The sequence below is a fragment of the Pelodiscus sinensis genome, chromosome 11, assembly GCF_049634645.1.
Source record: "Pelodiscus sinensis isolate JC-2024 chromosome 11, ASM4963464v1, whole genome shotgun sequence".
Classification (NCBI taxonomy): Eukaryota; Metazoa; Chordata; order Testudines; family Trionychidae; genus Pelodiscus; species Pelodiscus sinensis.
The window spans coordinates 35,620,349-35,644,231 of NC_134721.1; the positions used below are offsets into that span (position 1 = coordinate 35,620,349).

Below are 23,883 nucleotides of genomic sequence, written 5' to 3' on the forward strand. Positions count from 1 at the left end.
GAGAGAGAGAGAGAGATCGGCGGAGAGAAAGAGACTCGGATGGAGAGAGAGGAAAGCCATGCAGGGCAGAGGCAGAATGAGCAATAGCCAGAGCCGTGCATGTTAGACAGGTTTGGGAGCTCCAAAGGAGGGGTGGGGGTGCAGACCAAGAGGAGGCAGAGAAAAAGAGAGAGAAAGAGAAAGATGCAGGCTGAGACATGCGGGGGGTAGGGGGAGCGAAATGGAGGTGGATTGGGCTGGCTGGGGCGTGGTTTGTAACGGGAGCACCTCAGTGATAGATAAGCAAATATGTGGGTTGTACTACAACCCCAGAAACCTCCTCCCACACACACCAGCCCTCCCTCACGTACACCCTAGAGCTCACACATATATACACAGACGCACTCTTCCCCATATGGAGCAGAGATATTACTCTTCTTCACACACTGCAGAATACACACATACAGTATCTTCCTTCCCTCCACACACCAAGAACTCTCTTCCCCACACACTCCAGAACTCTCCCTATACACACATACCCCACAGCCATCAACACACACATATACACACACATGGCATCCCTTCAGACTCCTCCCTCATACATACAGCAGTGAACTCCCCCAACACCTACATTAGCTATCTTTACACACATGCACCAGAGGTCAGTCTCAAACACATGCCTGAGAGCTCTCCTTTCCATGCACATACACTGGAATTCCCCTCAATACACATAGACTCTCCCCCCAGTCACAGCGCAGCTTCCCCAACACATACCAACGTTCTCTCACTTAAACAACAGCACCCCTTCCACACACAAACCAGAGCTTTCCCATAAAACATGCACTAGAGCTCACTCCCGCTACGTACCAAGGCTGACACCAAGGCTGACACACATTTCCCGCCAAATGAATTACTCCTCACATTCACATGCACACCTGAGCTGTCCCTCCAAACATCCACACAGCAGAAATATTCCACCTGTGCATTATTTTCTCTCTCTCTCTCTCTCTCTCTCTCTCTCTCACACACACACACACACACACACACACACACACTGGAGAGCTATTGCCTTCTCAAGCACCAGAGCTATTCCTATCCACTCACAAACATGCATCACAATTATTCTCCCCAAGAGCTACACACATACATACACACACACAAACAGGGAGGCATCAGAATTGTTGCTTCCGTCAACACACATAAGCTCCTGTTGCTCCTGTGCCTCCTTGTTTTAAGCTTTGTCCCCAGACCTGCTTTAGGCCCACTTCTCACTTACTCCTGTCCTGCTCCCTTGCCGGATACTGGACTTGGGCTCTGACCCTTACTGCAATCACAAGGACCACCATTGCTCCAGTCACGAGATGTGACTGCTCATGCCCCCTTTTGTGCCAGTTCACCTCATCAACCTAAAAATGGAGAAGGAACAGATTCCCCTATTGGGGTGGGTCCTGCTAAGGCCATCTTCCTGTCACGGGGATATCTTGCAGAACCTACAAAATCAGGCTACCATTCCACCTCTCACTCTAGTACCCTGCACAACTGATACTCTGGATAGCCAATTGATGCCCAACACCCGCCCTATTCCTGCTCCACCACTCCACAATGTCGGAGATTTACCTGGAAGCATACGTATACTCAGTTGATTTCAAAGATTTGGAATTTGTGTAAATGCATAATGTCCCCACGCAGAGCAAGATTACCTCCAATTTGGTAGAGTTCATTGAGTTCACTGCTCTTTTTGGACCCAGTCACTCACCAGTCTGCCCCCTGAGAAGTCACTACCTTTCAAGGCCATTGTGAAATCTTTTAGTTGCAGTTGATCTACTTGCTACATTTCCTAGCTCATCACCCATGTATCTCCTGGATTATAGTGTGCGCACGTGCACGCGCACGCACCAGAGCTATTGCCTCCTCAACCACAAAGCAGAGGTCCTCTGCAGCAATGCTTGCCTCCAAACATATTCCCAGACTGGGGATTAGTCCAAAGGGAAACTCGCCAACCCCCATAGTCTTGATGGTACCTACCAAATATCAAGACTTTGCTGATATGTTCAACAAACAAGGAGTGACAAATTGCCACCCCACTCACCTCTAGATTGAAAAGAGGTATCTTTCAGGCATATGTATTTTCCCTCAGAACATGAGTTAAAAGCTCTCCAGAGCTATTACCAAGAAAATCTGCAAAAGGGGTTCATGTCTCCAAGTCCCAAGCTGGGGCTCCAACTTCCCTTGTAAGAAAGAAGGATGGTTCCTCTGCAGCCTTGTGTGGATTACCGGGCATTAAATAATGTTACGATCTGGAAACAGTACCCCTTACCGCTCATCAAGCTCTCTGAAAGACTTTGTTCCACCAAGGTCTTCACTAGTTTGGACCTTTGTAGAATTCATAACCTTAATTCAGATTTGAGAAGGAGATGAATAGAAGACTGCCCTCTGCACATGGTATGGACACTTGAAGTAGTCAGTTATGCCATTTGACTTGTGCAATGCTCCCGTGACTTTCCAACATTTCATTAATGATATCTTTAGGGACACATTGGGCCAATTTCTGATTATTTATTTCAATTACATCCTTTGAGTACCTTCATTTGTGGCTCCAGGTCTCCATGACCAACATGTACACTGCATGTAAAAGAGACTCTGCCAAAACCTAACCTTAAGAAGTGTGAATTTGACTAGGACATAGTCAAATTCCTTGGGTATATTGTTTCCCCAAAGGAACTAACTATGGACCTGCACAAGTAGCAACAAGAGCTAAAATAAATCCAGGGCTTTACCAACAGCTAACAGGGTTTTCTAGCTGATGCTTTTGTGAAAAGGAGCCAGGTTTATCTCGTCCTTGAAAGCCCACTCTGCCTTAGATACACTAAAAAGGGCATCTACAACAGTACCCATCCTTATGCAGCCAGATCCTACTAAGCCTTTTATAGTGGAAACTGCAACATCAAACTTTGCTGTAAGTGCAGTGTTATCAGAACAAGTGGGCCTCAATAGCCAGCTTCATGCCTGTGCCTTTCGTTCCCATAAACTAACCCCATGGAAAGAAATATATCTGTGACAAGGAGCTGTTAGTTATCAAGGTGACCCTCAAGCAACGGCATCATCCTTTGAAGTAGGGAAGTAAGCGACTAGTCGAGTAGTCACTTGAGCAGCGTGGGGGGGGGGGGAAGCAGGAGCAGGTGCTGTCTCCGTTGTGTGTGGGGGGTGGGGCAGGGGAGGCAGAGCCACAGTGGCCCAGGAGCCGGCATGAACTGGGACTGCTCAGTCCTGGATCACGCTGGCCCCGGGAGCCATCCCCCACTGCAGCTCTGCATATTAAATGTAGCAAGAACCCAGTGGCTCTTACTATATTTAAAATGCAGAGCCGCAGCAGTCCTGGAGCCCACGCAAGCTGGGAGTGCTCAGACCCTGTTCACGCTAGCCCCATGAGCGAACCCTGCTGCATTTTAAATGTAGTAGAAGCTAGGCTGCCTGCCCGCCCAGCTCCTACTACATTTAAACTGTAGAGCCGCAGAAGGGGTAGCTCCTGGACCCAGCACGAGCTGGTATAGAGCACCTCCCCTTATCAACTAATCATGTAGTCAATGCAAATTGTATTGGTTAATCGTGTAGTCTATTACCCACTTCTTAACAGCCTTACTTTGGAGGAAGCACAGTTACCAGTCCAGGTCCTTATGGACCACAAGAACCTAGAATCCCTCCAAAGGGCCAGACACCTCAATCAATGCCAGATCCGCTGGTCCCTCTCTCTTGCCTGATTTGAATTCCTGGTGACCTATTGTCTGGGGACAAGAAATTCAAGAGTGAGTGCTCTGTTTTTCCAAGGATGTGTATATTGAACCTGGTGAAGAACCTTCTTCCAAAGTTCTTAAAGTGCTCAATTTTGTCAACAAGGCAGTAGACAGCAGTCTGATCCCTTACATTCATTCTCCGCTGCCCACCAATATGTTTGCAACCCAGATCCTCCAGACCCTGGGAGGTGCAGATGACACTCAGAGTTCAGGCTACAACATGGTATCTTTTATCACAGGGATCTCTTTTGTGTTCTGGCAGACCAGCCTAGATTTCAGATCTTTAAATTATTGCACAACATGCCACTTGCTGGTCACTTTGGTCAATCCAAGACCAGGAACCATTTTCTAACTTTCTGGTGGCTAGGTCTATGTACTTAAATCAAATAACATATAAAGTCCTGTAACCCTCTACACTGAAACCAAGAGTCCACACGCCAGATGGCTTGGCTTCCTTCACTCCTTGCCCATTCCACCCCACCTTTGTTGACTATCGATTAACTTCACTGGAGAAATGCTTAATTACCAAGGGCACACAATGATTCTAATCACAGTTGATCTAGCTAAGATGATGCATTTGGTTCTGTCTCACGCAATCCCTACTACCTTGGAAATGGCGTATCTCTTCTTAGAGAAGATCTTTTGTTACCGTGTCAGACCGGCATCCCCAGTTCATCTCACATTTTTGGTGGGAGTTTCTAAAATTTCTTGGCATTGAGCCTCTCACCTCATCTACTTGTCATCCACAAACTGATGGCCAAACAGGACGAGTCAATCAGATTCTTGAACAGTATCTCTGCTGTTTTTTGAACAACCACCAGGATAACTAGCTTTCCCTGCTTCTCTAGGAAGAATTTGCCCACAGAATGTAACTCAAGCTTCCAAAGCCCACTCTTTGCTAACTACAGCTTTCAACCACACTGGCATCCACACACATCCATGAGTGTCTAATATCTGCTGCCATGGACTTCACCACTCACCTGAATCAAGTGCACCAATAACTCAAGTAATAGTAGTGATCTGCTAAAGAAGCTTGAAACCATCATGCTGGCCAGGGCTGCTAGATCATCCCCAGCCTTGTCATAGTATTTGGTTTGGTTTAATTATCCACCCAGAATCTTAAATTGGCTCACCCATCAGTCAAGTTAGAGCAGTGGTACCTGGCCCCATTCACAGTCTCGGACCAGGAGATCCTAGTAACATTGAAGTGACAGCTATCCAAATCCCTAAAGATTGAGCGTATCTTTCATGTCTCCATCTGAAGCCTTACACTGAGAACCCATTTCCAAGCCACTCCAATCCACTACTGCCACCTATAACCATTCAAGGGTAGGACAAATACATGGTTCAACAAATTCTTGACCCCTAATCAGCTAGGAAAAACTCCAGTATTTGGTGGACTGAATGGACTGTGGTCCAGAGAACCAGTCCTGGGAGCAAACAGAGAACATCTATGTCCCAGACCAACAAAGGGACTTTCACCAAACTATCCCAACATGCCAGGCCCTAGAGCCATTAGAAGGTACTTCCCAAAGAGGAGGAGTGCTATTTGGAATCATGAGCCTGGGACCAGCTAGATGACCTGCAAATTCCCTGAGGGTATGTCTACACTACCCCGCTAGTTCGAACTAGTGGGGTAATGTAGGCATACCGCACTTGCAAATGAAGCCCGGGATTTGAATTTCCCGGGCTTCATTTGCATAAGCAGGGAGCCGCCATTTTTAAAACCCCGCTGGTTCGAACCCCGTGCAGCGCGGCTACACGGGGCTCGAACTAGGTAGTTCGGACTAGGCTTCCTATTCGGAACTACCGGTACACCTCGTTCCACGTACACCTCGTTCCATGTACACCTCGTTCCTAGTCCGAACTACCTAGTTCTAGCCGCGCTGCACGGGGTTCGAACCAGGGGGGTTTTAAAAATGGCGGCTCCCTGCTTATGCAAATGAAGCCCGGGAAATTCAAATCCCGGGCTTCATTTGCAAGTGCGGTATGCCTACATTACCCCACTAGTTCGAACTAGCGGGGTAGTGTAGACATACCCTAACTGACTGAGGCTAGATCTACACTACAAAGTAAAGTCGGAAAAAGAGATGCAAATTGCAAAGTGCAATTTGCATATCTTTTTCCGCTTTTCTTTTGAAAGAGGCTCTTCCAAAATTTGGCCCATCTACATGGGGCAAAATTTTGAAAAAACATCCTCTTTCGACACATCCTTTCTTCCTCATACAATGAGGATTACAGAGATGGTGAAAGAACGCATCCGCTTTTTCAGAAATGGTTCCGAAAAAGCGGACACGTTCCTTGGACCCGGCATAGCTTTTCCAGGATACCTCCAGTATCCCGGAAAAGCTCTGCAGTCTAGACATAGCCTGAGAGGCATCACCAGCCTTAAACCTTAAACCCAATAGCAACAGTAGGCTTATGGCTGCTCAGCACTTAAGCCCGCAGCTGCAACTGCTTCTGTGCCGGCTTTGTCCTCTGCCTTATTCTTTTCCTGCTCCAGCCCTGCTCCCTTGCTTTGTTCCTTACTATAGCTCTGACCATAGTATTTGTTCCTGGCCCCTAACTACTGTTCTGACCACTCTACCTGAACACCCTTGCCCCAGTTCATGACACACACAGAAGAGCTACTCTGCTTACACTCACACATATATATACACCAAGGCTCTTCCCTCCTGCCACACACCAGGACTATCTCACCCCCCCCCTTCACAGGCTGGTAACTATGGGCTTAAGATCCTTCAACTGAGCTTTCAGCTGGCCAGTTCTGCCTTTTAAAAGGTTAATGAGCCCAGCTGGGAATCAGCAGAATCACGGGACTGGTCAGCTCACCCAATTGGCTGCAAGGAACTAACAGGTCTGCATTTAAACTCAGCAGTGGCAGCAACTCACACTGGCTCAATACTTATGCCCGCAAATGCCATCTCCCCGGTGCCTGCCTTTTTCTCAGTCTTGCTCTAGCCCTGCTCCTGCTTTGTTCCTGTCTGCTCCAGCCCTGCTCCCTTGCCCAGCTTCTAACTCTTGGCTTGTCTCCTGGATTCTGACTGCCACTCTAACCCTTGGCTCCGAGTCCCAGTTCCTAATCCCAGCTCTAATCACTGGGCCAGGCTCCATTTCTAGCCATTACATCAAACTGCCCACATCCCCGTCCCTGGTAGTTTCAGCAGCCCAAAGAACAGAGAAGACCTGGTTCAGCTGACGGGATGGATCCCACTAAATCCAACATCTCTTTGGCGAAGTTAGTGGATGCCTTACAAAATCTGCAAACCCAGGTCATTGTTCTGCAGGCACATAATGTATGTAGCGCTGCAGGTGTAAGGCACAGAGTCAATGACTCAGGCCTCTCCAGAATTGAAAATCCCAATTCCTGACAAATTTGATGGCAATCATAGAAAGTTCCCAGGTTCTTGCACTATTGCCATCTCCTGTTCCTACTGGAACTGCTGATGTTTTCCAGAGGCCAAAGCAGGATGGGACTCATCATCAATCCACTGACTGGGGATGCATTGGATTGGGTCTCTGAACTGCTTGAGAAGACAGTTCAAGGAGTTTGTCGAAGCCAGAACAGTGCTCTTTGATCACCTAAAGTGTACGAGTAAGAGAGAAGCCATGTTCCGGGTCCTGAGGCAAAGATATTAGCCAGTTGCTAATGAAGCTGCAGATTTTTGACATCTGGGTGTCGGGCACAGAAAGAAACAAGGTCTCTCTGTGCTATTGCTTCTGGCTTGAGCCAAATGATGAAATCAAAGATGAGCTTGCATGGATAGAATTCCCCACTGCTCTAGAGGCATTTATCAACCTATGCACCAAGACTAACAATCGCTTCTTGGAACACTGCCAAGCAAGGAGAGTGGCTTCTCAATTCACATCCATCTCCACAGCACCAGCTAGCCAGTGCCTGCCAAACAGTCTGAAGTTGTGTATATGGTCACGGCTGAGAAGGCCTGATGCCAGGTAGTGGATCTCCATCTCTACTGTGAGGAATCTGGACACTTTGCTCTAACCTGTCCTGCAAAGACTAGTTTTGCATCTCACTTGGGAAGCATCAGGGCATGGCCTTTGCACCTCCCCCCGGCGTGGCATTGGATCAGCAGTGAAGCACCTTTTGCTTCCACTCTGTCTACAACATCCTATTGTGATGAAGGCCAGCCTGAAAGCAATGATTGACTCTGGCTCCTTCAGAAGCTTCCTGAACTTGGGAGTTCACTTGTGCACAGCACAGCACAGCACAAGGACTTACCCGATAACAGAATCCATTGACAGACACTCCTCTTATCAGGTCCCATCATCCCTTAGACTGCACCCTTAATTCACAACCCTTCCGCAGCATCGCAAAACTCTTCAGTTGGGTCTGATTCATTCCTGGCACTTCCTGGACATCCATGGTGTTATCCCACTCATGATCCACATGTCCTCTGCAGGGCAGGAATGATTAATTTCCTCTTGTTCTACTGTCAATAGTCTTGTCACCCTGAACCAGGTTCTCAAGTTGGGGGCTAATTTGTAGCATAACCCCAAGGAAACTCTGAACTTTTGGTTACTCTGGGACAGAAAGATTGAGTCCAACAGACTCTCAGTCAACACTTGCCTCAACAATACTGGTGACATACTGGGACCTGGCAGAATTTTTTGACAAGAGGAAGGCTAATATCCTTCTGCCTGTCTGTCTCTATGACTGACCTCCAGACCTCCAGCCAGACGACAGTATCTGTTTTGGATATATATACTTTCTCTCAAGTCCTGAGTTGTGGATGCTCCAAGAACACCTATAAAAGAAACTGGAATGGCATGGAGGTGAGTTCACCCTCCTGGTTGCATCTGGGAAGGGGATGAGTGGCAGACTACCTTCCATATCTGAGTGGAGCACTTGGAATATTTACCAGTGCTCTGCAGGCTGTGTAATGTTCCTTCATGTTTCAATATTTTATCCATGACACTTTCAGAGACCTGTTGGACCAATTCATTGCTATTTAATAATATACTTGTTTTTCTGAAGATCAAGCCCTTCATCACTAACATGTATTTTAAGTTTTGGAAAGGATTTGCCAGAATCTCCTCTCTGGGTATGTCTACACTCCAGAGGAAGATCAAAGCTGCCACTATCGATCTTCCAGGGTTTGAATTAGCGGTCTAGTTAAGACAGCTAATTTGAAGTGAGAGGGGCACTCCAGTTGATGCCAGTAACTCTGCTTTCACAAGGAGTAAGGGAAGTCAGAAGAAGCGTGTTCTTCCTTCTACTTCCTGCAGTGAAGACAGTGCCAGAAGCCGAGTTAAGCTATTTCAACTTCAGCTATGCAATTAACATAGCTGAAGTTGTGTATCTTAATTCAGCTTTGTCCCATAGTGTAGACATACTCTGTGTTAAATAGGAAAAATGTGAATTTGATCACAATACAATCAAGTTTGTCAGGTGTATCATATCAATGGAACCACGTATAGATGTCTCAGGTGGTCAGCCTAGGCTTAAAGATCTGAGATCATGTCATGAGCCCACTGTTTGCCGGTCTCTGGTGGAACTAAAACAAGGAACTTAGTTTCATGGAAATTCATGGTGACCAGGTATGCACTGGTATGGACCAGTATAACATGAAATATGCTAATTTCTGCAACTTGGTCTCCTCCAGGCATTGTGCACCTCATATTAGTCCTTAACCAGCACGTCCCTGGCATTCCTTGTATAGTTACCTTGCTTCCATGCTTTTCCAGTGGTGCTAGATGCAGTTGACCTCTTAACTAAAATGACGCACTTAGCTTCTTCTCACACAGTCCCCACTACCTCACAAACAGCCTGCCTCTTCCTAAGCATTTCTTCTGGCTCCACAGACTGTTTACTGTGTCAGAGAGAGACTCACAATTTGTTTCCCATTTCTGGCACAGGTTTTTAAAACTCCTGCATATAGGGTTCTTTACCTCATTAGCATACCACCCATAGGCCAATGGACTGACAGAACAGATAAACCAAATCATAGATCAATATCTCCAGTGGTTCCTAAAATATCAGCAGAGTAACTGGGTCTTCCTGCTGCCATAAGTCAAATTCACCTACTACAATCCAATCCGTGCTTCTACCCATCAGACCTCATTCCACGCAAATTGCAGCTTCTATCTCTGCTTTCATCCAGTATTGCCCACAAACTGCCTAGTTCCCACCTGACCCATCTGAATCATCCACAAAAGCTTCCAAAGAAACCCCTACAAGTGTTATGTGGATTGGGGTTGCCAGGCCAACCTAACTTTAGGATTGGGGACAAACTCTGGCTATCAACTCAGAATCTCAGATCAACCCAATTATCAATAGCTAAGGTGGTTCAAGATTCTCAAGCAGATCAACCCAGTGATATTCATGTTTCTATTACCAGACAGTGAAAATCCATCCTGTGTTCCCTAAATACTACAGGACTTTCTTCAAGCCAAGTAGCACAGTCTGAGGGCCCCTAGAAGGTACATTTGAAAGTGGGCAGTACTGTCAGAACTGGGCACTTACGTTCCTTCAGCTAAGCCTGAGGGCTGGCTAATTAAGCTTTCAGGCATGTTAATGAGCCCTGCTGGGCCTAACTGACCATCCCCACCTGATTAGCTGAAAAGAGCCAAAAGACCTGCATTTAAGCTCTGCAGCTGCAAGTCACTCATCTGAGCAGGCCTTATTCCCAGCCCTACTTCAGCTGTTCCAGCCTGATCCTCCCTCTCCCCGCATTGCTCCAGACCAACTCCTGCCTAGCGCTTGTCCAACCCCAGACTGCTCCAGCTCTGACCCTAATTCTGGCTCTGGCCCTTCCTTGGCTTTGACACAGAGCTATCCCCTCCAACACCAGAGTAATTCCCAGCCCCCTCCCTCTGTCATGCATCAGTGCTATTCCTACCCCCCCCCCCCAACAACACACCAGAGCTATTCTCCACACATACACACCACAGCTATTGCCCAACACGCACACCAAGCTATTGTGAGTTGTATGCATGTGTGGGGAGAGGTATATGTCCTAGAGCTATTGTTACACACACATACATGTGTGCAACCTAGAGCTACTACCCCTCCCACACAGGCACCAGAGCTACTTCACACATACCCCCCCAAAGCTATTGCCCCCCACAAGTGCACACCCCCTTTGCACACAAGCACCAGAGCTATTATCCCACACATACACACGCATACGCACCAAAGCTATTCCATCTGCATGCACACGCGCGCGCGCACACACACACACACACAAGAGCTATTACTGCCCCCCCAAGTAGCACAATGGTTCCATCTCCCCCACACACATAGGCACCACAGCTATTAACTCACACACCCACTTACATACACTAGACATATTCTACTTACATGCACACACACCAAAATTATTACCCCCCACACACACCACTGCTTCTGCACCCTCCCCATCTACACACGCACCAAAGCTCTTTCCTCCTTCTTCCCATCACACTGCCTACAGGAATCCTAAAACTCTGGGCATAGGTTTTGGGTGCCAGCTTTGTAAGGGAGTCGGCTGTCACTGCTGCACAACCCCAGGGAGTGTGTATGTTGAACAATCACACAAAACCAGAAAGGAGCAAGGTTTTCATTGTATAGTTGCACACCTATGCACAGAAACACACATGCCACAATGCTGTTTGAACACACAGTACACACACACATATACATACTAAAGGAACTGTCTCTCATATTGCACCATCAGCCTTGTACATTTGGGGCAACGTCAGCACACTATCATGCCTAAGTTCACAGTCATGTTGCACACACGGAGGGATAACACATCCATTGCACCATCACCCGCCCCCAGTGGAGCTGTGTGAAACTGTTTCCCTGTGTGTGCACAAACACTAGAGGCCACTAGTCCACCGCACAATCACATTTATCCCTGCTCACTGATAGCAGTGTGATGGGTTTGATTCACACACGTCACAACAATGGATCGCCATGATCTACTTATTCATGGGGAGGAGTTGTGTCTCCTGATTCGCAGGCCCCCTTCGTTCCTCCGGACACTCATGGCAAAGACTGTTGCTGGCCTCCCCCTCACACACGGAGTTCTAGGATGCAGAAAGGAGAGTGATCCTTGCACTGATGGAGGGGATTGGGCTAGTTATAGGTGGCTGGCATACACCCTCGTAGCTGTCTCAGACCCCCAGAGTGGTGGTGGGGATGTTGAATGCCCACAGACCAAAGACAATTGTGAGTCTCCGCATGCATGCATATATACCCCCTGGCTTAGCCTCAGACTGTAACACTGTGCACTGATACTGCACAGATCTATTCACTCACATACGCACACCCCCACTTCACGTTTCCTACACATCCTCGCACACATACCTCTCCAACATACACTCGCCCTACACCCTCTCATATGCCTCACCACACACACTCTACACACCTTCACCCCAGTGCTCACACCATTACACACTTGTACGCACATGTGCCTCCTTTCTGCACGGTTACCCTGCCAATGCACGCATGCGCCAGGCAGGGCACTGGAACAATGGGTGCAAGAGGAGCAGCAATGCCTCTTCTCTTGGCAACTGAATCCCTGGCTTCTGTCATACCCAGGTGTTACAGTTTTATTCAATGATTTGCTGCACCACTGCTCCAGTACACATAACCCCCAGGCTTACAGCTTCCAGGGCACCCACCCTAGGCATCCCACCCCACTCTCAATGCACATCCCCCCAAATGCACCCACACCTTACAAATGCACACTCCCGAATCACATGGAGGCTAGAGCACTGATCCCTACCCCCTGCCCCACATCCTTCCTGAGTTGGCCCCGCCTACGGTGCTCCTGTTAGAAAGACAGCCAGTTGGAGCTGTTGGAGGAGTGGGGTGAGGGAGAGCAGGGCAGAGGAAGGGAGGAGGGTGGGAAGGATGGTGTCAGACACAGTGTTAGTTCAGCCCCAGAGAGTCGCTCTCAAAATAAAAACCGGACACAAGAGCAGCATGCCCCAGTCAGTCCCAGCATGCCATGCGGTATGTAGGGCCAGCAGCACCACCCGTGGCGGGAGTGGGGATGACAGCCACGGCATCCAGTGGGGTTAATGATACAATGTGCAACCAGCTACACCCATGGGGAGAGATTCCCAATGGGGTTGGAGGTCATCCCCTACAGGCCTGGTCCAAAGGAGACTCAGGTTTGGAGAAGGTGTGAGTGGCTAATCCCATGGAACTCTCCAAATGTACAGTGCAGAGGGGCAGTGTGAGGGGGAAATGCAGCTTGCACCCCCAAAATGTCCAAATTAATGATCCCTCTTTTATTGCCCCCTTGTGCTCCCTCCCCCAATCAACCTCTGGCCCTGACCCCACTGGCTGCCATAAGCCCATTTCCCATAATCCCTGGCGGGCTCGCCGCCATGGAGCAGATGTGACGCGCACAGAAGTTGCTTCATGGGATGGTGTTTTCCATGGATTTTTTTTGTTGTTGTTTTCGGGGGAGGGGAGGTAAAAGGAATAAAAATGTAAAACCAAAAGAGTAAAAATAAAGAAATAATATATTTTTACTTTTTTATTTATTTTTTGAAAAAAATCCAATAAAGTTAAAATATTTTGCTTTTAGAAAAGAAAAAAATAGTATTTTTCCCAAAAATAAATAAAAATATAAATAAATTAAAAATGTTGCTTTTGGAAAAGAAAGAAAAAGACTTCTTTAAAATGTTTTTGGTTAAAAAATGTTAATTATAAGCTGAGAGGTTCAAAAACAAAGGATTTTCTTAATGCCCATTTGATATACTGGTTTTAATCTTACACCAACATGGGTTGTATTGGTTATCATCAATTTTATACTGACATTGATTTTTGGTTAATGTCAATTTTATACCAACTTTGGTTTAGTCAATAGACTGGTGTTCAATCGATACCCATCTGCATTTGATTGCATGGGGAGTTTTTTATTCTTTTCTTTTTATGCCAACTCTGCTCTGGCAGCAAGGTTGATTCTGCACGGATTCCAGAGTGGTTGAACAGTCATTTCCAGTTCTTGACTTCAGACTTCTCACAGTTTGATTGTTTAGTTGTTAATCTCATGTTCAGGTAGGTTAGTTCAACCTTTCCCTTTCAAAAATTGCATTTCACTTTCTTGTGTAATAGTTAAAGAAAAAATAAGAAATTAAAATAATGATAATTAAAAACCCAATTAATTAATTAAAAATAAAAAGGAGGGAAGGGGAAAAGATAAAACCCACGGCAAACCAAACGATTAGACAATTAGAGTGATATCTACCAGGTAATGCAGTTTGTTTACCATAGCGTGTCCAATTCCTGCGTGCTATATGTATTTTAAAAATAAAATAAATGAGGGAAAGGGGGAATAATAAAAAAACAGAAAAGAAAAGGAAAAAATGACCAACCGTGAAAATCAAGGAAGATAAAAGAGGGGTAAAAATCAATTTTCCCATCGCAAGAAGAGCGATCAGGTTTAAAAAAAAAAAAACTCTGCCCACCTTCCCCTCGCATATCCCACTCCCCTGACCAAACCCCCAACCATAAAGTATTATAGAGAGAGAGAGATCTTGGTTAGTAAGAATAAAAGAAAGGAAAAGAGACTAATTTAAATAAAGACTTGAAAAGAAATGACCAACATTCCATTGGATGAGACAAGGAGGGTTAGTTCTGGCATCTCTGGTTGAGAGCTGGAGTCTTTTGAGAAGCGTGTTAGTAACACACACACAAAAATTGTCAACGTAATTTCTAACGAGGTGGGGATTTGGGGGGTGAAGGGTGGGGAGGGGGAAGGAGGAAAAGCAAGGCCTGTGTTAGCAGGATTAGTAGAACCTAAGTGGCTGGCTCTGGGGTCAGCAGGGAGTTGGGGAGCAGATGTATCCCAAGTCAGGGGAGTCCAGATTTTGTCTTGTATGTTGTGCAGGGAGGAGTGTATTACTGGGGAAGTGCTGGGGGCAAGTTGGAGGGAAAGGAACCAGATCCCCCATTCCAATTCCTGAGACAATTAAAAATTTGTCCTGCCTTTTGTTATTTTTCTTAATTAACTTTAGTCCAAAAAAGGGAGCAAATCAAACACAAAGTTAGAAGGAAAAGCCCATCTGGAAGGGGAGCCTCAGTCTGCAGGCAGTGAGGGGGCGGGGTGAGCTAGATGCACCCCATGCACCCACTCCTTGGACTCCTCTGGTTCACCCCCACCTAACCTCCTCATACATACCAGCCCCACCCATCTACCCTTCAGCCCCACCCACCTCCTCCACTTCCCCCAGTACACACCAGCCCCACCCATCTCCCCCTCATACCCTGAAACCAACATTCCCCACCTCCTCACTACACCGCTACAGCCCACACTTTAACTTTTCCACTGCCTCGTACTTCCACTCTCTACCCCTACTCCTCTTTCCACTGTGCAAAGCCCTCCCCACTGGCCAACCCAATTCCTTATGCAACTCCCTCCACCTTGCCCCAGCCTCTCCCCACCATATCCTCACTTCCAGCCCCTCAGGCCTCAATGCAGCCTGCTCCTGCCCCCAGGAACCTCCAGTGAGTCAACAGACCATGCCTAAGAATGAGGCTCCCCCAAACAGTCACAGAGAAATAAGAACAGTCTAGCCAATTGGTTGGTCAGACCCAGGGACTCTGTCCCGTGGAGTGGAAGGGGCCCTGCAGTCCAGATACCATGGGGAAGCGTGAGGAGTATCCAACCCAGGGGATATCATGGGGCATAACCTCCTCCCCAATGCAATGCACAGTCCATTTCCAAAATTTCCCAGCACTCTGGGTTTCCCTGTCTATTCTACCACTTGACCCCAGCCCTCTCCCAGAACTGGGATAGAGCACAGGAGTCCCCTCTATGAGGCTACTGGGAAATCATTGGGTGTTTAGCAGTGGGATGAATGGCTGGGGCAGGGGTCATGCCAGGCCCGGAGAGGCAGGAGGGCTCCCATCTATTTCCCCTTGGTAGCTATGCTGTAGCATCATGCAGGCCGAGATAGTCAAAGATGCTGGGAGCTGCCAGTTCTGATCAGTGCAACGGGCAGATCTGTGCAAAGCACATAGGCCACACTACCAAGAGGCAACAATTCTTTGCTGCACCAGCTACTAAGGGATAAAAGGAACTGACCCTTGGGTCGAGGGAACAGCACACACCCCCAGGACGTACCTTGCCAGCCCAGCACAGAGTGATGTACAGTGCAGCCCATACCCATCTGTGCATGGGCTGGGAGCCAGGACTCCTGGGCTCTGTTCCTGACTCCAAGAGGGGAGTGATGTCAACTGGTTGGAGTGGGGGAATTAGAATCAGGACTCCTGGGTTTTTGCCTGGTTCTGGGGGAGGCCCATATATCATTTTTGCTCTCCCCCAGACAGCCACTCCCCCTCCCTTATGCTAGATTAGAGACAACATCCCCTAAAGGGGAAAGACCCCATGTACCGTTCCCCAAATCAGCCACAAAACAGCCTTCCTATTAGTTGTGGTGGCTAATTGCACCCCCTGATTCCTGGCCTTCGCTGGGGAAGGCTCAGGACCCCCAGGAGGTAATGGGGGAGTCCCCTGAGGCGAGTCCATGGAAATTAAGGCACCTTGTGGACATGTCACTAACCCACTGCAGCCATCTCCGCACTAGCTCAGCTCCAGGAGGAAGGGGTAGGGAATATATTTTAGAGGGCAATGCTCTTTTTGGGAAGGGGCAAGAGAAAATTTAGGGGTTGAGGGGGCCCCAGGTTAATGTGTTTGACACACCCTCTTGTTGGCATCTGGACTGCTGGGGGGACGACAAAGAAATGAACAGCTCCCAGTCCATTTATCCCTGGTCACTGGCATCACAGCCCATGCACCCATACCCACCCTTGGCACTGTGAAGGCTGACTGGCTGGATATTCCCATCCCAGCAATGCTGTCCAGAGAGCACATCGTTGGGACACAACCCTCCAGCAACACTGGGGAATGGGGGCACATCACAGACAATGCTGCCCAGGGAGGATCACTGGTGGAAGCCCCCATCCTGCCCAGCCACGCGGGTCCCAGACAACGTTGGTGCGTACCTGGCGCAGGTTCCGGGTCACCCGGATGTCATGCCAGTTGTTGTCATTGAACTTGCCGTTGACGGGCTCCACCAGTGCCTCGAAGGCGCCTGACCCCAGGTTGATGACCAGCCACACGGCTCCACTCTTCAGTGACAGGTTGACATAGTCGGCCGACTTCCCCGTGTGCAGCATGAGGCCGTTGCGCTGCAGGGTGCGGAAGGACAGCGTGATCTCGTCAGTGCTGCTCTGGATCGGGTTGTGGGACAGGTCGTAGCAGAAGAATTCGTTGCCCTTGAAGGTTGCTACGTATTCCTCCTTCCCTGCACAGAGAAAGTGGCCTGGTGAGAGGAAGCAGGTGCATGCAGGCTGTATAGGCACAAGGTGTGGACAACATGTAAGAAGGGGGCAGGAGCCCGCAGGGTGTGTGCATGGTGGCAGTTGGTCAGAAGGGGGCAGCTGCAAGAGGACATGTGTGCACAAGGCGGGATTAGAGTGTGTGAGAAGGGGACAGATACACTAGGGAGTGTGCACACAAGGTGGGTTGGGAGTGTGCAAGAAGGGGACAGGTGCACTGGGGGTGTGTGCACAAGGTGGGATGAGAGTGTGTGAGAAGGGAGCAGGAACACTAGGGGGTGTGCGCACAAGGAGGGATGGGAGTGTGCAAGAAAGCAGAAGCACTAATAATGAGTGCACACGGGGTGTGTATAAATATCATCATCATTTTGCGTTTGTTAATATTCATTTGTAGAGCCCAAAGCACTCAACTGTAATTGGTGCCCCATCATGCCAGATGCCAATCCGTCCCCCCGCCAGCCAAAATTGAGGCCCCTTCTTGTGGGCACTGCACAGACCCACAGAAAGAGACAATCCATATCACAAAGAGTTCACAGTCCAAACAGACATAGGATGGGTGGGGAAACTGAGGCACTGAGTGAGGAAAGAGACTCACTCATCAATGGCATAGTTGAAAATAGACTGCCAGTCTGCCCCTGCTAGAGATAGGGATGGAACCAAAGAGTCCTGACTGCCAACCCCTCTCGTCCCCCACACTAGACCCCACTCCCACCCCAAAGTCAGGACAGACTGCAGGCAGCCTGCGCCCCTTGCCACCCCGTAGGCTGCTATATGCTAAAGTATCTTGTGTGTTTCTGTGCACGTGTCTCTTTCAGTGTTCAAAATATGAGGAAGAAAGGGGTCCTATCTGGCAAAGGGCTGCTTGAATTTAAACAGTGGTAAGTAGGGATGTTAGGTATCGGGTCTTTGAATAGTCATGTGACCACATAAAATCTTATCAGTTACCCGACTATTCAATAGTCCCCGGGGGTAGGGCCAGCAGCGAGTGTGCTCCGGACCCCACTCCTAGGGAACCTCCTGCCACCACATGCTACTACCTCTGTATCGGAGGCCGAAGCATGGAGTGGCAGGGGTGACCAGTCTGTGAGGGGAACCAGTTTAAAAACCAGCTCCTCTTGTGGACTGGCTGCTTCCCCGCGCTGCTGCCTCAGATACAGAGGCAGCAGCATGGGGAGGCAGCAGCTCCCAGCAGGCCCAGGCCCACTGGAGACAAAGGCTACTTCATGGCAGTCTCCCCCATCCACTGCTGCCTCTGATACCAGTGCGGAAGGGGAAGGGGATGCAACACCACAGAACAACTGCTGAGGGAACCAACTGTTAAGCCGGCTCCCCCCAGGACCAACTCCTGTCCCCCTCCCCCATTTGCTGCCTTTGATACAGAGGCAGTGGGGGCAGGGGGAATGCGAGTAGTCAACTACTCATTGACAACACCCTAGTAGTAAGAAGTAAGAGAAGCCAGGCAGCCCCCAAAGCAGGGGTGGGCAATAATGTTTGACAGAGGCCACCCCAAGAATTTGGTAAATGGTCAAGGGCCTCACTTTTCTGTGATCCCAGTGGAGGTAGGGTGGGGTCTGGGAGTTTGGTGAAGAAGAGGTTGTGGGTGCAGGAGGGAGTGTGGGGCTTTGCAGAGAGTTTGAGTGCAGGAGTGGATTCTGAGCCTGCTCCCAATCCCCTATCTTCCATTCCTCAAGCAGAGATGTCCTCGCCCTCTGGCCCAGCACCGCCGGTGAGAGAAGTCTCTCTCTGCTGCCAGCATCTGCCAATTAACTTGCCATCTGGTGATGCTGAGGAAACAAATTTGCCTGTCTCGCCAGTGCTCAGCCCCCGCAATCATTGTGTTAGTGTCAGCACCAGCCAGCCATGGCAGCAATCAGAGCCCATCAGGACACAGGGGCTGGAGGAGACGAGGGGTGTGGGGGGGGCTAATTCCCTAACAATCCCCCGCACCGGAAAACACAATTTCCTAAAGAGCTGGCTTTCTGTCATGAGATGTGCTCACAGACAGGCAGCTCAGCCCAAGCACCCACACCTAGCTTGCCAGGAGTAATGTTACACCCAGAAGCAACTCCACTTAAGAGTCCTGGACAAAAAGGCAGGACATTTTTGCATCACTGTTGCTGCCTGACCTGCGGACAGCGCCCTCTACTGAGCCTCCCACTCCACAGGCTACAGCACAGCGCCCCCTAGTGCCGCACTGGCTGCAAAGGGAGTACTCCCAACTAGAGATGTTAAATATCGATTAATTGAATAGTCGATTAACCTCATGAATTCTTATCGGTTAGTCGACTATTCTATAGTCCCCGGGCAGCCCCTGTGGGGGGGGAGGGGAGGTCTGAGCTCTTGGACCCGGCACGAGCTGGAACTGAGTCAGGCTGCCTGCATGCCTGGCTCCTAATGCACTTTAAATGCAGAGCTACAGCAAGGGTAGGTCCGGGACCCAGTGCAAGCTGGGACTGAGCTGGGCTGCTCACCAGCCTGCTAAAAAATTTACTGGCAAGGGATGGGCGGGAAATGCAGGTAGTCTACAGTATTAACCTATACGCTTTTGCTTATCAGTTAATTGGTTAATCGGCTATACTATTGCATCCCTACTCCCAGCTGCACACACTGCAGCACACTAGGTTTAGGATTACGGTTAACCCAGAACATCATGATGAAAACTCCTCTGCCTTGTTTTAGGATTAGGATTTTATATCACATACCTAACTCAGCGTAAAACAATAATACGTAGCTCTCATCCTGGATTTTTCATCCTTAGATCTTAAAGCACTTTGCAGAGCAGGTCAGCATCATAACTCCACTTCACAGAGGGGTAAACTGAGGCACAGATCAAGGCTGGGATTTGCTCAAGGTTATCCAGCAGCCAGCGGCAGCACCAGGAATGGACCTCGGGTCAGCAGAGTTCCAGACTGGTGCCCATTAGGCCACACTGCCTCCCCACACCTCTCCTCTGCATTGCAGACATAGGCCTAGGCCCAAAGCAAATTCTCCAGCTGCTTGCAACCACCCCACCCCAGAAGGTTCATCTCAGACAAACTCCCGGCCCTCAGGCCATCTATTGCCACTTCCCCAGCCCATGAAATCTTTCAAAAAGGTTATTTAATCAGACCACATTCCTACCAGCCCGGGGAGTGAAGGGGGTGAGAAGCAGGCAGTGCATAGGGACTCACCTATGTACATGGCTCCCAGACACACCCAGGCCCCCACCCCACCCACCAAGGCCAGCACCCACCTAGTCCCAGTTGCAGGCAGCAACACTTGGTCTGGGAAGCTGCGCTAGCTAATCCACCGCAGTGTGAAATGAGCTGGCCAGGGAGCTGCCCGAGCAGATGCATTTCTGCAGCCAGCGGGGCAAGGCCGATGGGTTTCGCTTTTGAATACCAGGCCAGGGGAACCCAACATGGGGACACAGATGTGAGCAAGGAGGGGAGGAGGTGGGATCCCTGTGCAAGGGCACAGATGTCAGCAGGGGGCATCCCAATGCCAGGCCTCTCTCACACACAGCACCTCTCTAAGGCTACATCTACACTACCGGGTTATTTCAAATAACTCCTGAAATAACTATTTCAAAATAGTGCACCCACACGTCAGGAAGCCTCGAAATGAGTCAGAGGCAGGCTGATGTGGATGCTCTATCTTGACTTAGAGCCCCAGGAAGCACTGGGGAGTAATTCCTTTGCATGACTCTGGGGAGTAGTTATTTCGAAATAACTGCAGCTGAGCGTCCACACTAACCCTATTTCGAAATAGGCATTATTCCTCGTAGAATGAGGGGTTATTATTTCAAAATAACAAGCCTGTTATTTGAAATAATTTTGAAACAACAGGCTTGCCGTATGGACACACACCTTATTATTTCGAAATAACGGGAGTTATTTCAAAATAACTCTGCAGTGTAGACATGTCCTAGCTGTGCTGTCTGCCTGGCTTTTCGCTTTAGTCCCTCTCTTTATGGCCCAAGGCTATAAAATCTAAATGAAACAAAAACCACAGCCCAGCACAGATCACCCCTCAGCCCTCCCTCAGGCTCCTGGTACCTGGGTCTGCAGAACCTAGGATCAGGCCTTCATGTGCCAGTCTGACAGCTGAGGAGGGTGACTGTGAGAAATGTCCCTGGGGGACCTCGCTGTCCCAGCCTGCTCCCACACGGCACAGGGAGTGCTAAGTAGCCAGTCAACTCAACCCCTTGGCCTCCCCTGCAGCAGCCAGGCTCCTAAATTGCTTATTCAGGGCTCTGTGCTGGCAGGATATAAATCACCTCAGTAGGGCCAGGCTGGGGGAGCAATTAATTCCTCGCTAACCCCAGGGCCACACTGCCTGGCTCCCTCCCAATCCCCCAGCCCCGCTCTCAGTCCCTTGTAAGCACTTTTCCATGCCCTTGGACTGGATCCACCCCTTAGAGCCATCTGCTTGCACCCCATACACTGGCTGCCCATGGAGGACTCCCAACTAGACCTGGGGTGCAAAAGAGAGGAGCGATTGGGAAGGGGGCACTCAGAGAAGATGACCCCAAGGGACAGTCCTGAAGGGGAAAAGGGGGAAATGAAACTGAATGAGAAAGACAGAGACAAGAAGATGGGGGGGGGGAGGGGACAGAGTGGAAGCTGGCATTCATAGAGGCATTAAACTGAGGCATGTATCAGGGAGGGACACCGGTAGCAGGATGTTGGAGAATGGGGATTGTGGCTGGAGCTGGAGTGGATATGGTAGGGCTGGAAGGAAGGGGGTTTAGCTGAAGCCACTAGAACGGGGCTACTCAACTTTGGAAACCCAGGGGCCACAATGATACTCACAGAACATGCCAAGGGCCACAACTTAAGTACGGTTGCATATACATGCAAATATATATGTAAATATATGCAAATAGCTTCTTTCACACTGATGGGCATGAATACAAAGATTAAGGCAAGACTACACAACATGCAGGCCCCATCTAAGTCAGTTCTGCTGATATTAATAAAATGCAACATTTACCTGATTTCCACCCATATGACAGCACTTTTAATGAGCAATGACAGTCCAGGAATTTAACTACTAAAATACGTATCAACAGAAGACCATTCTATTGACTGCTTTTTTGTTTTGGCTCCCACCTATGGGCCCGCATGTTGAGCACCGCGTAAACTCAAACTGCGCTGTGGGCTGTAAACAAATGGGCTGCGGGCCGCACGCAACCCGTGGGTCATGTGTTGAGTATCCCTGCACTAGGAGGTATGGAAGGGGTTGTAGTTAAGGCCAAGGACAATATTTCCTCTAATTATTCCATCTATGTGTGGAACAAATTTTGTTATAAGCGCCAAAGCATGTGCAGATGTGCACCACGAGTAGAAACACATACTACCAGCTGTGGGAGGCTGTGGGTGCTCTGGTAATCAGCTAGGTGGCATTTGAAACTCTCGTAGGCGGCTCCCCTAGTGCTCATCTTACAAACACTAGCGGGAGAAGGTGGGGGCAGGATGAAGGCAGGAAAGGGGTTGTACATGGCGGGTCCCCATGCAGAGCTGAGCTTCAAGCTGAAAGAAGCTTGTCACCCAGGCTGCAGAAGGAACCCTTGGGAGCCACAAGGGGCGGGGGCAGGGAACGGGAATGGGCAGGTCCCATCACAGAGCGAGGGCTTGGGTCCTGCTCGCACTCTGTCGCCACCTGCCCCAGCAGACAGCAGTGCAGGATCACACACCCTAGCTACGTCTACACTGGCATGATTTTGCACAAATACTTTTAACGGAAGGGTTTTTCTGTTAAAAGTATTTGCGCAAGAGAGCGTCTACACTGGCATGTGCCTTTGCACAAGAGATGTGCTTTTGCACAAGAGCATCAGTGCCAGTGTAGATGCTCTCTTGCGCAAGAAAGCTCCGATGGCCATTTAGCCATCGGGGTTTCATGCGCAAGAAATTGATGTTACCTGTCTACACTGGCCTCTTGCACAAGAACACTTGTGCAAGAAGACTTATCCCTGAGCGAGAGTGTCAGAGTATTTGCACAAGAAGCACTGATTTTGTACATTACAACGTCAGTGTTCTTGTGCAAATACTCGTGGCCAGTATAGACAGGTGGCAAGATTTTGCGCAAAAGCACTTTGCGCAAAATCTTGCCAATGTAGACACAGCCCCCTGTGTGGGATGTGTCAGGGGAACCTTAGCAGAGAACTCTAGTCTGGGTTAGCCCAGGCAGCACAGTGCCTCCTGCTGGAGCCAGCTGGAGCCTCCCCACAACAACCATGGGAGCCTGCATTTGACAAGTGTCGTTACCACCTGGCAATCCCCAGACCCTCCCCAGCAGCTGCCAGTAAGAACTCCAAGGGGTCCTGCCCTGCTCTGAGCGGAAGCTGCTCACAAGGCTGCTTCACAAAAAAGGCAACCAAAGCTGAGAGCATCCCCCCATGCCCACTCTTTCAGCACTGCCTCTTCCTCCCTCTCCCCTGCCAGCTACACATACACGCCTCACCCCAGAGCCAACGCCCACCTTACCAGAACAAGGTTTCTAGCCCTTGTGGTCACTGCAATTACCAGCAAAAGGAATAACCGACCATGCAGCACTCCCTGCCTGAGAGTGCAGGGAGCCTGGGCCAATTGCTATGAGAGGGGAGAGCTGCCCCAGAGCAAGGGACACAGTGACACCTACCTGTGTATGCAGAGAGCCTGGCACAATCACTCCTCTAAGACTCAAGCTGAGAGTGGGGTCTAGTGGCTGAGAGCAGGGGAGCTGGGAGTTAGGGCCCCTCCCGACTGCCTGTCCCAGCCACAACTCCCCCCTACTTCCCCTGGCCACAAATCCCCTTTACCCCCACACACCCAACTGCCTGCCCCAGCC

The 23,883-nt window shown here is 49.3% G+C and overlaps 1 protein-coding gene across 25 annotated transcripts in view; it reads right to left on the bottom strand.

Annotated features, from left to right (window-relative positions):
• The window catches only part of NRXN2 (neurexin 2), a 354,461-nt gene that overhangs the window by 206,878 nt on the left and 123,700 nt on the right, over positions 1 to 23,883 (bottom strand). For 21 of the 25 annotated variants that reach the window (XM_075939213.1, XM_075939215.1, XM_075939211.1 and 18 more), the window contains 2 exons: positions 16,738 to 17,039; positions 14,000 to 14,023 (listed from right to left, as the gene is read on the bottom strand). In XM_075939213.1, coding sequence (XP_075795328.1) covers positions 14,000 to 14,023; positions 16,738 to 17,039 — 326 coding nt within the window. The remainder of the gene's footprint in view (positions 1 to 13,999; positions 14,024 to 16,737; positions 17,040 to 23,883) is intronic. The other 4 variants (XM_075939216.1, XM_075939212.1, XM_075939205.1 and 1 more) reach the window with 1 other exon arrangement.